This window comes from Equus przewalskii, chromosome 3 (genome assembly GCF_037783145.1).
Source record: "Equus przewalskii isolate Varuska chromosome 3, EquPr2, whole genome shotgun sequence".
Classification (NCBI taxonomy): Eukaryota; Metazoa; Chordata; class Mammalia; order Perissodactyla; family Equidae; genus Equus; species Equus przewalskii.
The window spans coordinates 58975092-58995632 of NC_091833.1; the positions used below are offsets into that span (position 1 = coordinate 58975092).

General features: G+C 42.0%; 1 protein-coding gene across 2 annotated transcripts; it reads right to left on the reverse strand.

Annotated features, from left to right (window-relative positions):
• Window positions 1-2180: 2180 nt before the first annotated feature.
• On the reverse strand, window positions 2181-10929 carry CCNG2 (cyclin G2). 2 transcript variants are annotated; one of them, XM_008508276.2, is made up of 8 exons: window positions 10619-10929; window positions 9513-9650; window positions 8720-8857; window positions 7400-7650; window positions 7128-7206; window positions 6944-7042; window positions 4614-4819; window positions 2181-3428 (listed from the first exon to the last, which is right to left on the reverse strand). In XM_008508276.2, exons 2-8 carry the CDS (start codon window positions 9648-9650, stop codon window positions 3305-3307), a joined length of 1035 nt encoding a protein of 344 aa, XP_008506498.1. In that variant the 5' UTR covers window positions 10619-10929; the 3' UTR covers window positions 2181-3304. The 2 variants fall into 2 exon arrangements, with proteins under 2 accessions (XP_008506498.1, XP_008506499.1); XM_008508277.2 differs by lacking the exon at window positions 10619-10929 and adding an exon at window positions 9741-10051.
• Between the last annotated feature and the right edge of the window lie 9612 nt (window positions 10930-20541).

The window sequence follows — 20541 nt, forward strand, 5'->3', positions numbered from 1 at the left end:
GCTAATCACAAGGTCAGTAAAGTTGTTGACCATTTCTAGTACAAATAATTAGAAAAACTCAGTTCAAAAGTGACAAACGCAGAGTACATGGTTTTGGGCCATATAAAAACTGGTAAGTGGGTTGCTTAAATAAGCTGACAATTTGCATGTGTGCAGGGGAAGGTGGGAGGCAGGGGTAACATCATATTAGAACCCAGTGTTGAAATCAAAGGAATCAAAGGAAAAAGGCAGATCCGAGATAAAGAAAATGGTTAAAATAGTCACGAGAATTCTACAGCAACCAACATGTCTACAGTTAACCTGAGTATTAACTCTTGAGCGTGACAGGCAATTACAAAGCATTATTTGACCAATCTCACTTTCTGAGGGTCAAATGGGTGGAGACCCAGGGACCAGGGACAGCGATACTTCAGCACGCACACCAGCAGAAGCAGCAAAGTGTGCACACCACATCCTTAGAAAGGACAGAATCAAAACCCGAAAAGCCAAATTTCTTGCCAAATCAAGGAGCAAATATGAGACCAAAACGGTAGCCTTCTCCTAACCTCTGCTCTGAATGAGGCAAGAGGCTTGATACTCAATTTTATTCATCACAATCATGGGAAAGCACCTGGATGAATGGCCCAAGGAGGGCATAACAGACTCCTGGACTTGTCTATGAGTCTACTAATAATGCCTCAAGAGAAGGCAAAGGTGCCTCTCAATTCCATCTCTCTTCCTCATCCCACTGTCAATTGCCTTAATTCAGTCCTTCATCACCTCTTGGATTTCTGCAGGACTCTTGACCGGTCTCTGTTACTCATCTCCACCTGCTCCAGCTCTTTGCCACACAACTGCCAGTTAACTTTCTTAACACACATTTTCTAGCCCTAGGAAATGGCAAGAAAAAATGGCCAGTCAGGTGCAGTGGTCTGATTAGGAAGAGACTTGTATGTCATGTTACAGATTTTATCCTGATTGAGAGGTACCTACAGAACACTTTTTCAGGAGAGAGATAATCTGCCTATTTTAAAACGATATCCAGGCAGCAAGAGAATCAGGAGTAAGCCTGGCGACTGAGAGATCACTAAGACATTGCAGTAACCCTGCTCATGAAGAGTGCAGGTCTGACCCAAGCCAGTGGCAGAAACGGGCAGAGAGATACAGTATAAATGATAAACAGTGAGCTCCAGTAACCAGGCACGAGGAAACGAGGATATCACCTGTTTCCAACATGAGTAGATGGAATATCTACCTATTCACCAAAATAGACACATAGGAAGAGCAGGTTTGGGAGTAATCAGAAACTTCCAAGTGGGATGGCTAGTTGTGAATAAACAGGTTGGGAGCTGGATAGAGGTCTAAATATATTGAAAACCAGAAAGGGAAACAGATGAAGCCACCTGTGGACAGATTCACACCGAGTTATCTAGTAAGAAAAGCAATAAACCCCTAGAGCAACTAAGACGGTTTCAAGATTTGGAAAGCCCAAGTAACTTTTCATCTCAACAAATCAAAACCTGAAAGCAGATTATCTACTATTTACCAAAATTATTTAATGAGAGGGAGGGTCACTGAAACAGATTCTCCACTGAGAGAGTAGAAAACATGCCCTAACTCCAGGGGAGAAGAGGTATTACCTGAAAACCATATCCGGTATATCTGAGTTTCTAAGCAATTAGAGAAAACAACGGTATACAAAATCAAATAGATGAGGAACATCCAAAAGAAAAAAAAAAACACGACTTGCAAAGCAAACCTAAGGCTTGGAAAAGAGCCAGAAGCTGGCAGGGTCCAGGCACAGCTAACACCCCTAGTGCTTACTCACCAAGCAACCTTCTGATTAGAATTTGGCTTGTCTGCAGACTACTGATCTGTTAACCTGAGTATTTTGGTCTACCTGATACCTGCTGCTTTGCACTATAAACTAACAGGCATTCAGGTTAATATATCACTCTTCTGTTTAATTATGAGTCCACTCCAGAGAGAGGTCAATTCTCAAGTGACAGATTCACTTTCGATATCTCCAAGGCTAAGGGCCAAACTATGGTGAGGAAGTCATACCTAGAGGACTTCTGGTGACCAGATAGAGGGCTTATCCTGGAGGCACTTCAGCCCCACTTCAAGCCTTCCCGTTGAAACACAACCAGCACTTTTTCTTTTACCAAGAAATTAAAAATGATGTGACTGCAAACAAGGAGTACAAGTCATCAAAATTTTTATTTTGAGTTGTAATCTATTATTACTTCAAAAAGATCCACTTCAGAAAACATCCAATGGATGTTGACTTACCAGTAGAAAAAAGTAAGTCATCAATATATGATTTATAATACAGAATACACAATAAATTATATTTACATGCAATGACTAGACTATCACACACGGTAAAAAAATACAGTATTTTTATGTACACTTTTTAAAGATTTACATTTTCATATACAGTTTATAAAGTTAAAAATTCTCTGCACAAAATCTCATGTGTACAGAGTCTATAAATCTTATTATTATGGCTGTACCACCACACAGATATACTTAAAACTGTAACACTACACTTAGTTTTTTTTTTTTTTACTCCATATTCAATCTTGGCACTCATATACTAATAACATTATTTTTGAAATGTGAATTACAAAGGAAATAAAACACAGTCATGCAGACTTTTTTTAATATAAGAAAATGAGCTAAAATATGCTACTAGATCAACATTTATCAACCAATTCCATAGCTACCTAGTTCTGTTCAACTTCCTGCACTGCTTTCAGACAAGGACATGCAAAACTAGCAGAAAATGCATTGATCATTTTAAAAATAAACAACAAAAAGCGTGTTTGACATTTAAGAGTATATTCTCTGTTCTGAGAATGGGGGGAGGGGGGAGATCTAAGATAAACCATTAAAGGATTATCCATTGTCCCTGCTAAGGAAGCACTTGCACACTCCCAATCTGTTTAAATAGACACCTGAAGGCTTTATAAAAGTTTAAGATAAGCTACACTATTCCTCTTTAAAAATCTTCTTGAAGAGTAATGAATTCAAGGTATCAGCACCTTCCCTCCTCCCCCAAGTAGCTAAAGAGCAACAAGAAAAATAAAGTGCCGATGTCTGAAGTATTGTTAATTGTTTAAGAGGCACTAACCCATTTGATGGCTTAGAATTAAACATGAAAATAGGCCAGATCTGATCTGAATAATAAATAGAAGGTAGGTAATTCCAGTCTATGCAATTCCGGCCTAGCTGGGGGCTGGACCAGACAACTACCCACTCCTCCATTTATTGCTTTGAAACCTGTACACAGTTTAAATTCTCACACAGAACAATGAGATTTCTAAGATGGAAAGCACAGTGTCTGTGCCACTTTGAAGTTGAAAAAGAAAGTGCTCTCCTGGTCACTGAGGGGAGAGCTGCCGAGACTCTCTTCTCCACAACTCATGTCTTCACAAGAGTCCTCACTAAAAGGAAAAAGGGACACAAAGAAGAGGGTTCCATTATGTAGAATACACTTAAATGCTTAACAGGCAAAATAGAACTGCTAAACGAGTATCTCTAGTCTCAGATTTTTACATTTAAAATTTAAGGTTTACAGACACACAACTTAACTTATAAAGACTTCCTAAAATGAAGTCTATTGTAATCTCCTTAAAAAATACAGATGTCCTTAAGAGGTTTAAACAAATAACTCTGTGCCAAACTACTATTCGTATACCTATTAATAACACTATCAGCAACTAATAGTAGAATTCTAAGTATTTTTTAAATCCAATAAATGCAAACTAAGGACAACATATCTCCTATCACATGGTTTTGATGTCTTTCTTACAGCAGTAATTGCATCACTGATATTCTCAAATACCAAACCAAGAAACCAACAAACTATGAAAATGGAACTTCTAGTCCTTTATCTCTATAACATAAAACAATCATATTTAATAAAATTCATTTTACAAACAAAAATAAACTCTGAGTAAGACAATGGCATGTGACAAAACTATAAAAACAGCTACAGAAGTCTGCCACATTAGTGGTGGTGCTTCCCTTTATTTTCTAGTCATTTAACCTGCAGCCCCTTCTCATAGTACCATATTAGCACTTCATACTAACATTAAAAAGCCCGGAATGCTGTTTCTGTTTCTTTTTTTTAACCAAACTGTATTTCAAAGAGCAAGGGAGATGGGAAACAATTGGTTTTTAAAAAAGGAAGAAGTAAAGTCAGTCAGAGAAAGACAAATACTGTATGATCGCACTTATATGTGGAACTTAAAAACTAAAAACAGAACTCAGATTCAGAAAACAGATTGGTGGTTGCCACAAGTGGGGGATAGGGGGGTGGGCGAAATAGCTGAAAGTGGTAAAAAGGTACAAATTTCCAGCTATAAAAGTCCTGGGAATGTAATGTATAGCATGGTGTTTTGGCTTTTTTTCTAAATGAAGGAAAAAATGGGGGGAAGAGGTACATTTCCAAATTATTACCTATTTTAATTATTAACTCCTTCTAGTTAATTTTCTTACCTGAAGAAATGACGCTATTAGAGTAGGGGCTTTCTCTGATGCCTTTTAATATTCCATGGTTCCATTTTGAGTATAAAATCAGTAATATTTAGTCTGAGGAAATCTAATTAGTCAAGGAACTTGCTTACCTTTCACTTTCATCAAAACAAGTCCCTTCTGGTATTGTTGGCAGCTCAGGAACACTATAGTAGCTGTTGTGGAGGTTCTGGGCTGTGCGCCTTGAAACAATCCAAACTAACTTCTTAAGATCTGGTTTGCAACATTCAGGAGAAGAATATTCGGCTAGGCATTTAGAAACTAACTCCCTCCAGTAAATGAACTCAGCGTCGTTAACCTGAAAAAAATATTTTAATGAAGAGGTTACAACAGTGGTTCCCAAACCTTGCTGTACCTGGGAATCACCCTGCTGTCTTTAAAAAATACTGACACCTGGCTACCACTCCCAGATATTTTTATTTAATTGATATGTGTGACCTGGCCATCAAGACTTTTTAAAGCTCTCCAGGTGATGCTAACATGTAGTCAGAATTTTGTCCCATAACCTCTGGTTTAGGGGAGGAGCACCAGAGGTAGAAATAATTTACATAGGATTCAATACATAGAAAGCTTCGCTTGTTTTAAGAAAACACACTGACCTAAAAACACTAGGTCTGTTAATAAATCAATTATCAAATACATTCTTTAATAGTCTCACTGCAAAATAATTTAGTATAATTTAGGTTTCTGTAACGTAGCACTCTTTTGATTGCTACAAATATGCACTAAAACTGTCTGGACTGCTAAAAATATGCATTCAGACATCAGACATGTAATAATGGAGAAGTTAGCAATATGAGAGAAGAGGAATTTCCCCAAAAGGGCATAGTTCCTCCACTACTGCGGAATGCCCCAATTTATTTCAAGGAATCAATTTTCACTGAAGACGTTTCCAGATAAAATTAACATAAAAGGCTTAGATTAAAACTAATAAATGCATGATTAAAACAAAAGCCAGAAGAAATCTGTTAAAAAACCATGCTTCACAGTGCATGTACCTCCACCACAAACAGAAAATTTTCTATCATCTCGGCCTCCATTTCCACCTAATCCAGCTGCATCTTAATCCCCTTGCACTCTTGGCTTCTACCACACCCTTCTCATTCTACTCTCACCTCCTAGGTATCCAATGACCTCCTCCAATTCTCATCACACTGGGCCTCTGATCAAAATTCAATCCTCTTGGCCACAGCCTTCTTGAAAACCTCCTCCCAAACTGACAGCGCTCTTACTTGTCCAGAACACCTTCCTTCACTTGGCTCCTAATGGGGCAAGACCAATGCTGAAAACCCAGAATTTTAACTGACCCCTAAAGCAAAGGGCTCCACAAGCTTCTTATGGTTTCAACTATTAACTCCTCACGAGAAATTTCAAACCCCAATCTCCACCTATGTTTCATCTTCTGAGTTTTTATTCCAGACTGCCAAATATCTACTACTTACCTAGATGGTATACAAGTACCTAAAATCATGCTTCTTTGATCACAAATTAACTTCTCTCGAATTTCCCTCAATGTTTCCAATATTCTCTCCAGCATTAGGTCCAAATCTTGGTCATTTATGACTCCTTGCCTCATTTCCATGCTTTGCTTCCAAAACCACTATTTGAGTTGGCTATCCTTAATCCTGCTTGTGACTATCACCTAGACGTTCTATCTACAAACCTACCCTAAAATGATTCCAAAAGCCTTCTTGTCCACCACTTCCTGGCCACAAGCCTTTGCTGCCCAAACTTTCAATAAGATTCTTTTGGAACAACCCCAGTCTCCCAGTCATAGTACCTCTCATGGTCTGCCCTCCTTCTCTGCTACTGAAACCCTGAAAGTACTCCGTGTTCAGTATTATCTGGCACTGAGACACAGAATAATAAATGACAGAACACACTGCCTCATGTTAAGTTCCATATTTCTCCAACTAGACTATTAGTTGAAGAAAAAGGACTGTGCTTTTATTTGTTTCACACCTCTTTATGACTGCAAGAAATTATTGGGCCAGCCTGACTAACGGGTTTAAAAAGAAAAACATAGCTGACGTTATTTTGGAAATACTACTAATGGGATGATGATTCAGCCCTACAGATATAATGGGATGCCATCAGTGTATTTACTAAGTCTACTTCTTAGTATGCATTTTAGAACAATGCGCATGTGGCAATGTAAAGTGCTCTATTACCAACTGGCAAGAATACTACAGAGGTCCGTCTGAATGCAGAAAGAAGACAGGCTAAGGGAATAGGTTCCCTTCCACCTTAACACTGTTTGGGTCAAAGCTGCATTTTGAGAACTTTACCCCTTCAGATAAAAGAAAAAATGAGTAAAGTTAAGAGACTTATAAACCATTACTTAATGTGTAAGTCACCACATTAAAAAACTGAAACACTACGAAGGAAACTTGCTTTAAAGACTAAGAACTGAAGATATTACCTTGGAATGTTTTTTAACAAGCAGGAGAATTTCCAATAATTCAAGAGACTTCAAAGTTTCTACTTCCAAATTGAGAAGGCACAAAGCTAATATAGATGGCTACAAGAAAAAAAAGAAAAATAAATATCTTTTTAAAATTCAAACTAGAAACTATAAGACATGTATAAGCAAGAAATCGACTTACTCTTGCTTTTGAAAAGGTAAGTCGGCAGTTGCAAGCTTTCAGCTGAGCTTCTAGTTTATCAAGGCTCAGTATTTCTTTCCTATACAAGGAAAAGAAAGGACAAAATGTTTATTAAACCTCCAAAGATTTAAATGATTTTAAGGACTTGCCATTAAAAGTCCAAGTTGAAAGTTTGGAGGGGGTAAAAATATAAATTTCACTGGCATTCTAATTCTTTACTGTTAGCTATAGCAATGCTAAAGTACAAAATTTTTATTTTAAATACCACTGACCTTTCTGAAGTATGACAAAGTACAATAGTATGGTATAAGTGCAAAAAGTTTAAGGCAGTAGTAGCTTCCAATTCATAGTGCAATTTTTCTGAAATGATTTTTTCCATTCGTTTTATGTCAGAAGCTGTACATTTACATTGACTAATCCGGATTACATCATGAGTGGATGGAATATTGCATTCTTCTTCAACTATTCTAGCAGCCAGCAAAAAACAACAGACTCCAATGCAGGACAAATGTTTAGGTTTCACCTGAAAAACAAACAGAAGGCTTCTTCTAACTATTGTCACTTTGATTTAGCAAAGCAGACACGACAGAACGATGCCCCGACTCTTAAGACCACACAGTCAAGCTGCTTCCCTGTACTTATACTTACCCACAATTATACTTCATCATTTTAAACTATCTTAATCTCCCTTCAAAAAAAAAGCCATTTTGAGCATTTAAATTATTTAATTTAAATGCAGGCAAAAGATTTAAATGCAAGTTGAAAGGCTAGGTTTCTAACACTGAGTTATACTTTGTATTTCAAACATACGAAATTCATAATAGTATAAGCTCTCCCAAAATAAATTAAGTCTTTCAAAACTAAGAAAGCACACTACTTCTTTGGATATAAAAATAATACATTCTGCTTATCTTTTTTTCTTCTTATCTATTTATCTTTAAAAATCATCCCATACTTCAATGCAAATCTGCCCAAGAGAAATACTGCATTACTTACGCAGAGTGGGGCATATGTAAAGCTGCCGTGGACAGATGGCTGCCCTTTTCAGTGCCCTGAAAACTGACCCAGCAGCTGACAGCAATCCTACTGGCAGAAGAATCGCCACATTTTTCTAACAGTTGTTGGTAATTGTTAATCAGACTGTGGCTCCCCGCTTTGAAAAGACTTCTATGCAAGGCAGAAGGTTACCTTTTAACATACCATTATACTTCCATTTGTCATGTTTCAGCATTAAAAACACCAAGGCTCCAACAGAAACATGATGGAAGACGAAAATACGAAAACCTTTTTTTGAGCACTGTGCACGTACTGTACACATATATGGAGAATACCGTAGTCTGCGTTTTGTCACCTCTTCACAGACACGGTATGTAGGAGGTACAGCAAAACCTAACTTAAGATACAACGATACGCTTAATTTTGTAGTCAGTCTGGCACTAAAGATCACAATTCTGGGATTATTAAAAATGCTTATGTACAGTGACATAACTACATTCATTTGCCAAATATTTATTGAACCTTCGTATACTAGGCATTGTGCTAAGCACTGGGGATAGAAAAATAAGGATGTATTTATAAAAATGATTAAATACCTTCATAAGAGCCAAAAATCTGTCCAAAATATTGACAGCCAGAACAAAAGTTTCAGTGCAAGATCCAAAAAAGTTGGTTAAACTTCTTAAATCTTCTACTTTGGCATTTCTCAATCTTGGACACAAAGTGTTATCATTCTGCAATAAAAATCAGGGGCCAAAGCGTATGATTTCTTAGAACTAGATGGATAATACACACAGATACAAATAAGGCAATTATTTCTTCTTAATCTTCAAGAACCTGGGGGAAAGAGTGGTATCATTTAACTAAAGCACTACAATTTTTCATACACAAAATGCATATTATCATTGATTTTGTAAAATATACATCATAAAAGAACTTCAGCAATTCAAGATAAAATGGACTGCTGCCACAGAGGGTTCCAGAGAGTCACAGCAAATATAATTCAACTCCCTTGTCACAGAGTTCCTTACTTTTCTAACAAAATCATTTAAGATCCTACTATAAATAAGTATTTCATACTTATACTGTAAGTATTTCAGGCAGAGTGTACTTCCACAAATGAACTGCTCAAATCCCAGGAAGTGTTCCACCCAGAAAACCTAGCTGGGGGTGCCAGATTTGAGGAAATACTTCTCTAGAGTTGGTACCACTCTCGTTCCTGCTAAGAAACGAAAGCACGGCCTGGATTGAGATTTCTCTTAATCCTCCAGAAGACCAACTGAATCTTAAGAAACTTGGCAGCCTCTGGTCTTGATTCAACTCAGAAAAAGAAAAAGGTATTCAAACCCTATCAGCTGCTCGAGCAAGTTATCTTTCCTGAGAACTTACCTCCGGGGTAGCCTCGATCAAGCTCAGCCCTTTTTCTCGAGGTTGGAATCTCTGTTCCTGTTCGAGGTATAGGCTCAACAATCCGAAGAGCTGGACCCCTTCACGACCTGCCAAGTACTCTGCCCCCAAATCCTTCATCTGCAGCAAAGACACGGCACACAGTTAAAGACTGTAGCCTGGGGGTGGCGAGGGCAGGGGGAGAGGGCAGAAAAGAGCTGGTGCCAATACCTCCAGCGAGGGCGCCCCAGCGCTCCCCGGCGAGGAGCGGGCGAGGGGATCCGTCACGTCCTCCAGAACCCCGGCGCAACCCTCTCCCACCGCCAGGGAGGTGTGGCAGGGGGAGGGGCCGTGCGCACATCCGCCGGCCTGCGCCGGGTCAGACCGGCCAGCCCGGGCCTCCTGGCCGTTTCACAAACAGGAAACTGTCCCCGGGCGGCGGTGTCCGGACGGTGTGCCCCACCTGAAGCCGTGGGGGGGAGGGCCTCCGGCCCGCGGGATGCACCGGGGGCAGCCGCCGCAGCCGGTTTTGCGGGCCGGGGCTTTGCACAATAGGGGGGAGGGGAGAGAAAGTCTCGCGACCGAACAAAGAAGCGGAGGGAGGAGACTCCCGAGCCCCGCCCCTCCCGGGGACCCGGCTCCAGAAGCCCCTCTCACTGGAGTCCAGCCCCCAAGCCTTTCCCACCCGCGGCGGCAGTGCCTACTCCGGATATAGCCGAGTGGCAGAGACCCCAGTCCGAGAGCGAGGAGGTGGCGCGGCCCACCGGTCGGGGGGCAGAAGGCCAGCCCGCCCCGTGCCCAGACAGCACCCCTCCGTCTACTGATGCCCCGGGGCCGTCAATCCCACCGCACCACCCTGGCGAGCCGCCGTGACATGAAGAGCGCAGGGCGGGGGGAGCACCAGAGAATTGTCTTCAGCCTCCTCGCCTCTCCATCCAGCCCACCAGCGTCTCTCCGTCTCCGGGCGCCCACTCCCGAGGCTGAGCTGAGAGCTGGACCCGAGTCGCACGCCGGGACGAGGGGTGGGCATTCTGATCCCCCGCCGCGTGCGCGCGCCAATCCCGACCACGAACAAAGAAACCCCCGCGATCCCGGCTGGGCCCACTCACCGTGCCGGAGACGCGCCTCCACCGGCCCGCGGCGTCGCGTCCGGAGGGGATTGGGCGCGCCGGGGGCGTCCGGAGCTGTCTCCGAGGTCGGGGCCCCGCGCCTCAGCGGTGCCCCCGGACCGGCATCCGACCCTTCCCCCCTGCCACCGCCGCCTCGGCCTCACAGCCCCGGCTTCATCCTGCTCACGGCGTGCCCACCCTCCGGCTGGGGCGCAGCGCCGGCCCCTGAAGCTCTGGCCCTCTCCGGGGCGCCCCAGCCGCCGCCGTCGCCGCCACAGCGGAGGCCCGAGCAAAACCCTTGTTTTTGTTTTGAGTTTTCGACGCCCCCAAAGGGGCGGGGCACGTGATTCCCCGCGGAGGGATCCGCCGCTGTCGCAAGAGACTTTGAAAAAGAGTCCCTTCTAAGCCGCTGTCCCCGCCGGTTTTGTGGCCTTTCCACCGTCTTTGCTTCGCAGAGCCACTCCTCCCTCTCGGTTCCAAGGCGGAGGGTGGAATCTGGGCGTCGGCTTTATTCTGCGATTGATCCAAGGGGGAAGGAATGGGAACGATAGGGTTGAGGAGCGGAAGGAGACAGTTTCTGGTCGCATTGCACCTTTTAAAGGTCCCCGATTTGTTTTGTTTTCGCTGTTTTGAAAAGTCCGCCCAAATGACCCGGCTCTCGGATTGGCTACTGGTGAGGCGACCAGAATGCGGGGGCTGTGATTCACTCTCGAACCCGGATTGGCTAACGGGTTAGTCTTGGAGCCCTCTGACTGGCTTTCGCCGTATCCTGCGCCTCTGTCTTCCTTGGGGCCTTAGCAACTCTGGGGCCTGGATTGCGCATGCCTGGGGGGCCGCCTCAAGGAATGCGCCGCTCTGGCCTTGGGGTCTCTTCCATCCTGCGTCCTCCGCGCGTCCTCGAGCAGCGCCGCTGTGGCTCTCCCCGCGCAAGACCCGGAACAGCTAGATAACATTTGCGACCCCTTCCACCACCGGAGAGTTTTCTGCGTTCCTTTTTTGTTTTGTCCTGCGGGTCCATTTTGCAATAACCAATTAAGTTATTATAAAATTTTCAGTGTGCTTGCTAGAATATTTACGAGTAAATGCTATCATCTTTGGTATTTGCTTTAAAGTTTTTCCGACCAAAAGGAAAAAATGGAGAGGATGGGTGAAACAAGATTGGCAAAAAAAAAAGTTGAGTTGTTGAATCTGGGTAATGGGTACAAGAGGGTTCGCTATAGTATTCTTCCTGCTTTTGTGTACCTTGAAATTTTTCCGTAATAAAAGCAAATAAGTGTTCAATGAAGGGACTTAAAAAAAAAAAAAGAAAAACTTCCCTGTGCGCACTGACAAGGGCACATAAATATCTAATAATTATAATAGCGTTCCTCCAGAGGTTGCAATTGTGCTGTTGTTTTAATGAAGATTCCGAGAGACTCAATCACCCATAAATTATCATTTATTGTCCATTATAATTAGCATGTTGTTAAAAGGAGAGACCTCTCCTGAGTTGGGGCAAAAAGCAAAGCAAAGTTTGCCTTAGGCCAGAGGAACTTCAACAGGGAATATCGTTGAGGGATGTAGCAGCTCCCCCCGACATTTATAGTTACTTCCTTTACTTTCTCCCTCAATTCCCTGCCCCTGTTGGCCAAACACGCAAATCAGTAAATAGCACATTCTTGGGTTCTAATCTAAATAATCAGAGAGCCCCTAGGAACAGATTTCTCTTTTCTGCTCTTCTGCATGTTTTTTATTTTTCAGGAAGATTAGCCCTGAGCTAACTACTGCCAATCTTCCTCTTTTTGCTGAGAAAGACTGACCCTGAGCTGACATGTATGCCCATCTTCCTCTACTTTATAGAAGGGCCACCTACCACAGCATGGCTTTTTGCCAAGCGCCGCCATGTCCACATGCAGGATCCGAACCTGAGAACCCCAGGCCAGCGAGAAGCAGAACCAGTGAACTTGACTGCTGCGCCACCAGGCCGGCCCCTCATCTGCATGTTTTCTGTGAATTGTTTGTTACCTGTAAATATGAGAAGGCACACAACCTAGCTTTAGCAGCAGCTTTTTCTTCTTCCTAAAGCAGCTAAGGAATGTTAGAAACAGATCCCTTTGCATAGTAGCTGGGACTAGAAACATGCCTCTGGAGCCCAGAGCAGCTGGGGGGAAAGGAGCTCAGAGAGCAAATCCTCTACTTCAGAGAGGTGTGGCCTTGTACAGGGTTTTGGGAAAAAAATAAAATTACATTAACAGAGTACTTTTAAATGATTTACAGGTTGCATAATTTTATTCAATGCTTGTTTAATCTTTTAAACATTATTAAAACTATTACTTTTATTGAGATGAACTTCTTGCTGGAAATCTATGCTGAAAAACATAAATGAGAGGATGCAACTAACATGGAAAATAGAACTTAGAATTACACAGATGACAGCTCATTGCACAGTGAATAAAGAGGCTCAGTGGACAGAGTCCAGAGACAGACAGAAAGCAGCTGCACAGAAAATGTACATCATTAGAGAAAGGAGAGTTTGTGGTCAAAACATGAAGGAGATTGGGGCCTTTTTTCAAGTAGGAGGGCAAAGGTACAAAAGGAATGTAAGATATAGAGCAAGTGATGTGAAAGAGGAAATGTAAAATTATGTGGTAGAAGATTTTTTAAATAAAGTATAAGATAAAAAGGAAGACGTGGAGACATTGTCCTCTGCTTAGATCATTAACTGTTACAAAGTTATACAAAATGTATACTAGATAATATTTCGTAACTGGTCGTTTATATATCTTTTAACAGGCAGCCCCCTGAACGATGAGCAGTTCTCGAAGAGTAAGAAAAGAAAGCTTTGTAAATGTTGGATTTCCTGCTCTTGGCAGGCCCTGTTCAGTACAGGAGAAAAGTGATCAAGTTGCCCAATATGGAGCTCTTTATCCACTTTAGTCCACTTATCTTTTTAAGATAAAGGAAAGCAATCAAAAAATGTTGGTCATGTAGTTACATCACTCTTTTTGTTCAGAACACCCTCTTTTAATAATGATGATATTCTGGGGGAGAAAATGACGCAAGTTTTCTTTTTAGTCTGCTGGGGGTTTTTTGGTTGGTTGTTAATGTATCCTTTATTTTTATGTTTTATTTTTTTTAACAACAGCATTTCCCCAGGCTCTCTTTGTCTGTCCTTATCACTTTGGCTTACTTTGCTGCAGCTGTAGGTCTTATTTATTAGACAGACATTCTCGCCTCGGCTAATCAACCTCTACTTTTCAGTCTTCCCTAAGCTTTCTTGAGGGCGCTTTTCCGGCATCATGCACACACACAGAATGAGGAATCAGAAGTCTGGCAGTCCCCAAGACTTCGAGGGGATTTACTTCATTATATATGCTTGGTCTTCTACAGCACAGTGACAGGGGTGCAGTGGAGTTGGGTGACACCATGAAGGCCTGATGGGGAACCTTTTTCTTCAGTGACATCTGAGACTGAAAGTGGAAGGTGGACACAGAGAGGAAATAAGCAGCGGCCCACCCACAAGGAAACCATGCATTTATTCCGCGAATCCTTGACTTACTCTCCACCCATGTTTGCAGCAGAAACAGCAGCAGCAGCGGCTCCTCCTGCCCGTGGGTCCTGTCCCCACGCAGCAGCTCTGACTGCCCATGGGTCCTGTCCCCATGCTATTCCACACTAGTCTCTAAATAAAAGAGCACTACCGCCAGATCTTGAGAGTCCAAGAAATCTTTCTTTTGACTCCTCGGCTCACCGACCCCGCATCATTTCTGGTGGCCCGTACGGGGAACTTGCTTCATAGGCTTGTGAGCTCAAGTTCTGGTAAGTGCCCTTTTTTCCTTGTGCCTTTCTCTTTTTTGTGGATGGATCTAAATTTACTTCTCCATCGGGAACTTTCTTGGACGGCTGTATGAATCCACGTTTGCTGCCCATGGCTACTCTATGGGGCAAATCATGGCATTCAGCTTGAAGAGAATCAGTACCTTAAGCCTCAGGGTGATGGAGAATGAATTAATCCATTCCTTCCTGACTCTATCTCTAATATATAAATTTTACATGGGCACGAGTCGGCCACTTAAGTCATTAGGATGGTCGCCACTCTCCAAGACTCCCATGGAAGGTTTCTTTTCCTAAGTCTGGATTGGTATCCCTCCTTCTGGCACCTGACCACACTCCAAACTGCAGGAAAGTCCCAATCGGGACTCCAGTTCAAGGAAAGTACCAAATTCTAAACTTTGGTTGAGTATGGGAACCCCTTCTTGGGAGAATGGCTCCAGGATGCAATTGGGTAGAATGTCCCCCAGACTGGCGGAAAATTGCTTACTGTTTTTCTCTATCCTTTATCCTGGGGACCATTCACCAGGTACCTATTACTGCCAAGCAGAATAGGGAAGATGTTCAAGGGATGCCCCCATCATCCTTTGCTACAGGAACCCCAATGGGGGGATTTTAAAGATAATGGCTCCTTTTCTCTCTGGGACCATTCACCAGGCACCTATTCCTGCCAGGCAGAATAGGGAAGATGTTCAAGGGATGCCCCCATCATCCTTTGCTACAGGAACCCCACTGGGGGGATTTTCAAGGTAATGGCTCCCTTTCTCTCAGGGACCGTTCACCAGGCACCTATTCCTGCCAGGCAGAATAGGGAAGATGTTCAAGGGATGCCCCCATCATCCCTTGCTACAGGAACCCCAATTGGGGGATTTTCAAGGTAATGGCTCCTTTTCTTTCATCTCTCTTAAAGTTCTCCTTTTCTCTTGGGGACTTTTCACCAGGCACCTGTTACTGCCAGGCATAACAGGGAAGGTATACAAGGGATGCAATGCTGGGGGACGCCCCCATCACGCCTTGCTATAGGAACCCCACACTAGGAACGACGGGTAGACGCTGCCCTAGGTTCAGGGGGCATTTTCAAGGTAATGGACCCATTTCTTTCGTCTGTCTTACAGTTACAGTGGCCCTTTTCGTCTCCTTTTGAGCTTTGCAACTTGGAAACAAAGAAATCTTTAAAGAGTAAAAGGCTCCACACCTGGGAGCCACCCCCAACTCTGGTTTTCGGTCCTGATCACCTGGCGACCCCAAGTGGCGATCCCAAACCGACCTCTTTTGACGGTTGACTCATTGAGTATTTCAGTCATCTACTGAGTCGGTTATGAGGGTAGAAGACCTGTGATTTATTCTGTGAACTGTCGTGCTAGGGCAGTGTGCCCAGGCACGGGAACTGTTGTGTGACTCTTATCTTGATAACCATCTGGAAGAGGCCATGAGGGCGAGGTCTGATCTCTTCTTTTCCTTTCTTTGTCTGTGTTGTTCATCACCTCCTTTGTTGTCACCAAGTCGAGGTTAAGTTCAGGCTGGACCTGAGCAGAACCTTGACCTTCTGTAAAATTGAAAAAATGAGCTTTTTGCCAGGGACTTAACTCTCAACCCTGGCGCTGGGAGCCCCAGCCTCCAGCCAGTTCCAGGCCTTTGCCTCCTGCTTCCCTGCCTCACCTGTGCTGGCTCAGAGACAAAGTGCCCAGGCTGAGCGGGACTTGACTAAATCTTATAACTATGTCAACACCCGCAATGGGCCTCTGTGCCCTTTCTCCAGGTGCTGTCAGTCAGACACTGGCTTTACTGCCATGGGGAATGCCCTAAGCATCCCCGGAGACTAACCGCTTGGTGCATTCTAACCAATTGGAAACACTTGCAATTGGATGGGTTATGCCCCAGAAACTCCAGCCGGGAAAAAACTTGAGGGGTTTCTCTGTGCCTTTGTGATGCAGTTGGACAGGTAGATCAACCTACAATGTCATTTGGGTTACAACCCAGTTTCTGAGAAATCAAGAGCTCTGTTTAATTGGCTTAAAGTGAGTGCTTACATAAATTCAAAATGTAGGAGAAATTAAACCAGTGTCCTTCAAGTTAATGTGATGTGAATTAATCTTTGGTAAGTGAAAGCTTGTTTAAGTTTGTTTGTTTGATTGAAATAGTCGTGTTGTCAGAGTTGTCTGTATTTGCATATGACGCAGGGATGCAGCTTGGGTTTACTAGTCAAATAAGTTCATGTTGTCTGTTAGAAATTTGTCAGCAAAATAATAGCTTTAAATGATGATCAGTTTTGTCTAAAGTCTCATGAGGTTTTCATGGGTAATCTGAACATACTTGTTGGAAACAAATGATTTAAATAGATAAAAGTGGGTACAATAACTGTTTTATGGTCTGTATACTTGGGGAAAAAAACAGCTTTGAAATTCTTTTTGGTAACAATCTTGAGTTTTGGCAAGTTCAGTTAAATGATAAAAATCTGAGTATCTGGGTCATTTTTGGATTGGATGGAACACTGAAACATTATTGTTAAAAGTATGTAAGTTATCTACTTTTGGCTTCTTATTGTAAAGAGGCTAAAAGCGTTTGGGTCTATTAAAGAGCATGCCTTGTGTTTTATTGTGAAGTGGCATGTTTCTAGAAATTATGAGAAGTGTTTAGAATGCTGATATAAAAGACAATTCGTAGTTGCTTACCTTTTAGTGTTTACTCTGGTCTGTTGAGGATTAAAAGTTCTTATTAACCTATATAATTAAAGCTACTGGAAATTAATAAGGAAAACAGCTCTGTATTCAAGGAAAGTAAAATGTATGTTTTCAGTAAAGAGGGTATAAAGAATGGAAGTATTTTTGTTTGATGGGTTAAGAAAGATAAATTTGTCCTAATGTACTAGAAAGGAAAAAAAGAAAGACTTTGGGACAAATTCTGAAGGCAAAAAGAAAGTTGTAGAAGGTTTGTGAAGGAGAAATTCTGAAAGGAGTTTTATGCCTGGTCAAGTAGACTAAAGTAAATCCAATTAAGTGAATGAGTTTTAATGTTAAAAATAAGCTGGTGCAGAAATTAAAATTTGGTCTTCTCTCGAAGGATAATTTTCTTGAACTTTTGGCCTGCTCTTGATAAAGAGGTTATAAAAGGTGTTCCTTTGAGTAAGTCTACCTAAAAGACAAATCTGTTTTGTTGAAATAATGACTGAGGTCACTCTTAACATTGTTTCTGTTCTCACTTTGAATGGATACCTAAGCATTGTCTGACAGTGAGCGTTGTTTGAACAAGTGTTTTAAAATCTTTTGGTATTTTTGACAAGCTTTTCGTCAAAAATATTCAAGTCCTGAATAGAAGGGTTTTTTTTGACAATACTAAACTAATTAGGCTTATTTGGTCTATTAAACTACATGGGAAGCATTGTCAAATAAGCAATGATAAACTTTCTTAGGTGGTATTATGTGGGTAAATATTATTAATATAGATGTCTTAGATGGGGCCGGCCCGGTGGCGCAGCGGTTAAGTTCGCACATTCCGCTTCTCAGCGGCCCGGGGTTCGCTGGTTCGGATCCTGGGTGCGGACATGGCACTGCTTGGCAGCCATGCTGTGGTAGGCGTCCCACGTATAAACTAGAGGAAGATGGGCACGGATGTTAGCTCAGAGCCAGGCTTCCTCAGCAAAAAGAGGAGGACTGGCAGTAGTTAGCTGAGGGCTAATCTTCCTCCCCCCAAAAAAAAAAAATTTAGATGTCTTAGAATTATATAGCATTCCTAAAATTCTGATCTGTCCTGGTTATCAGTCATAATTCCAGTTATTATCTTTAAGTGTTATATGTCACAGAAGTAGCCAAGTTTCTTTGTCAATTGCCCTTTGAGTCTTTTGTCTATTTGCAGATAGTTGCTGTTTTACTCTGATGCCTTTTGCTTTTGCAAATATGTTTCGTCTTCAGAGAAATTCCTAGAAAGGATTCTGCCACAAGATTCTAAACTACAGGTTTCTGATAAACTTTCAGATTGTAAAACTGAACAGGGTAAGAAATTACAGAATTCTAACAAACTGAGCTGATAAATCTGCTAACAGAAGATTAAGCTCAAGAATCAATTATACAGGACTGTGTGAACTGATGAGGATGATTATAATTTTTTATGACTCCTGTTTGAAATATTGTTAATTTTTGAGGTGTTGTTTTGTTTTCTCATATTTAAGGAAATCTTTTTCTCTTTTCTCTTATGCTAACTATGCCTTATAGCAATTTAGTGAAATCATAAGTTTATGAGCAGAACTAAAACATTTATCTTTTTTTCCCTATCTCATCCCTCCAGAATTTAGAAACTCTTTGTGAGTGAGTATGGTTATTTCGTGGCAATATGTGCATAAGTTCAATAAGAATCTGTTCTCCTTATAACAGGACACATTGGTTATATTACCAAGGCTTTGACTGGAATGTCATATTTGAGAGAGACATACAGGCTCAGACATAACAAGATAGCTTTTCAGGAACAAAGATTGGACTTTCTGGAAATAAAGCCACTTGGAAATATGGGCCTGGTACCTTGTTTACAGAGATTCTGGCAATCATACCTGGTAAGTAAGGAAGGTTGCTTATCTGGCAGGTGCAAGGAACCTCAGAATATTTTGGGGGACCTCAAGAAGAGAGAAATCCACCCAAATCTGTAGGTACTGCAGGCAAAATCTGACGGCAAGTCCTTGGCTTGGCTTTTCTGGCCTCGAGAGGCCTTTACAGTTCAATCTGAGATTCCTCATAAGAAAATTCCAGCCAAGCAGATTTTTAAAAAAGCCTATATAATCAATTGCTATTCTTGCTGCACTTATGTAAATAATTGAACCAAGTTTTATTAAAACTACACTTATTTTGCAATCCGGTTAATCTTAATTTGGCTATCTTGTAAAAATGAGGGTGATTTTAGAGAGAAAAATTATGTTTCAGTAGAAGCTATAGTATGTACACATTCATGGCTATTAGATTCTAGCTCTTTTCCTCTACAAGATTCATCTATTACTAATCATAATGTCTCCTTGTGGCCATCCATCTCTGATACCGGGGAGTTCCCTGGCCACAATCAAGCCTTTTCCTTCAACATTACTGCCCAAATACTAGCTAGATTTGCCTTGTCACAAGTGGATCATAAACAACAAGTTCCAAAGGTAAAGTCCCCAACTTACTGATACACACAGGATGGACTATATCAAATTTGGGACCAATATATTTGGCTCACTCCTACTAGTGGTCAACTCAGTCAAAAGGCCACTCTATGTTGAGAACAAACCAATCATACCTGTGATATGTGGCCTAATAGCACCCAACCTATGGGAAAAATTCCCCATTATATGTGTTCTTATATCATAGCCTTAAGAAATACTGATTGGTTTGGGACTGACTGGGATAGACGGCCCAGCGTACGTTGGTTAGCCACTAATGGCACTCAGTGGTTATGTGGGTCCAACTTATGGCCTTGGCTGCCACCTGGATGGATTGGACGATGCACCCTAGGTTTCGTCTGGATGCAAGGTAGACTACATTTACTATATCTCCTCCTGCTAACCTACGCAACCTGCAACAGCGCTGGACCCGCTCTGTCTTCCACTGGTATGACCACCTTGCCTCAGTTTTCCTTCCCCAATTAAGAATCAAAAGTGTCATCTGGCACATGGAAGCTCTAAACAAATTTACTATGAAAGCGTTAAATGATACACAACATAGCCTTTCGCTGCTTGATTTAGAAGTATCCCAAATGCATAAGGCAGCACTCCAAAACCAAGCCATTGTAAAAACTTGTGCCATTATAAAAACTGAATGTTGTGTTTATATTCCTGACTACCATCAAAATATCTCTGGCTTCCTATCTGATATGAACCACCAAATTAAGTCCATGTCTGACCCTACCCTATCTCTAAATGATTGGTTGAACTCTTGGTCAGGACCAGGTTTCTGGACTACTATCAAAACCCTATTCATTGGGTTAATCATATTGCTTGTATTTCTTATTATAATTTGTTTATTTCATTGTTGGTCTTCTGCATGTCAACAAAGTTTCACCTCCTGGACCACCTCTCATCAAATTATTGTCTCATCTCCAGAGGAACTGTATACCTTTTCAGCCTTGGACTCCACGGGCACAGACTTCCAGTCCGC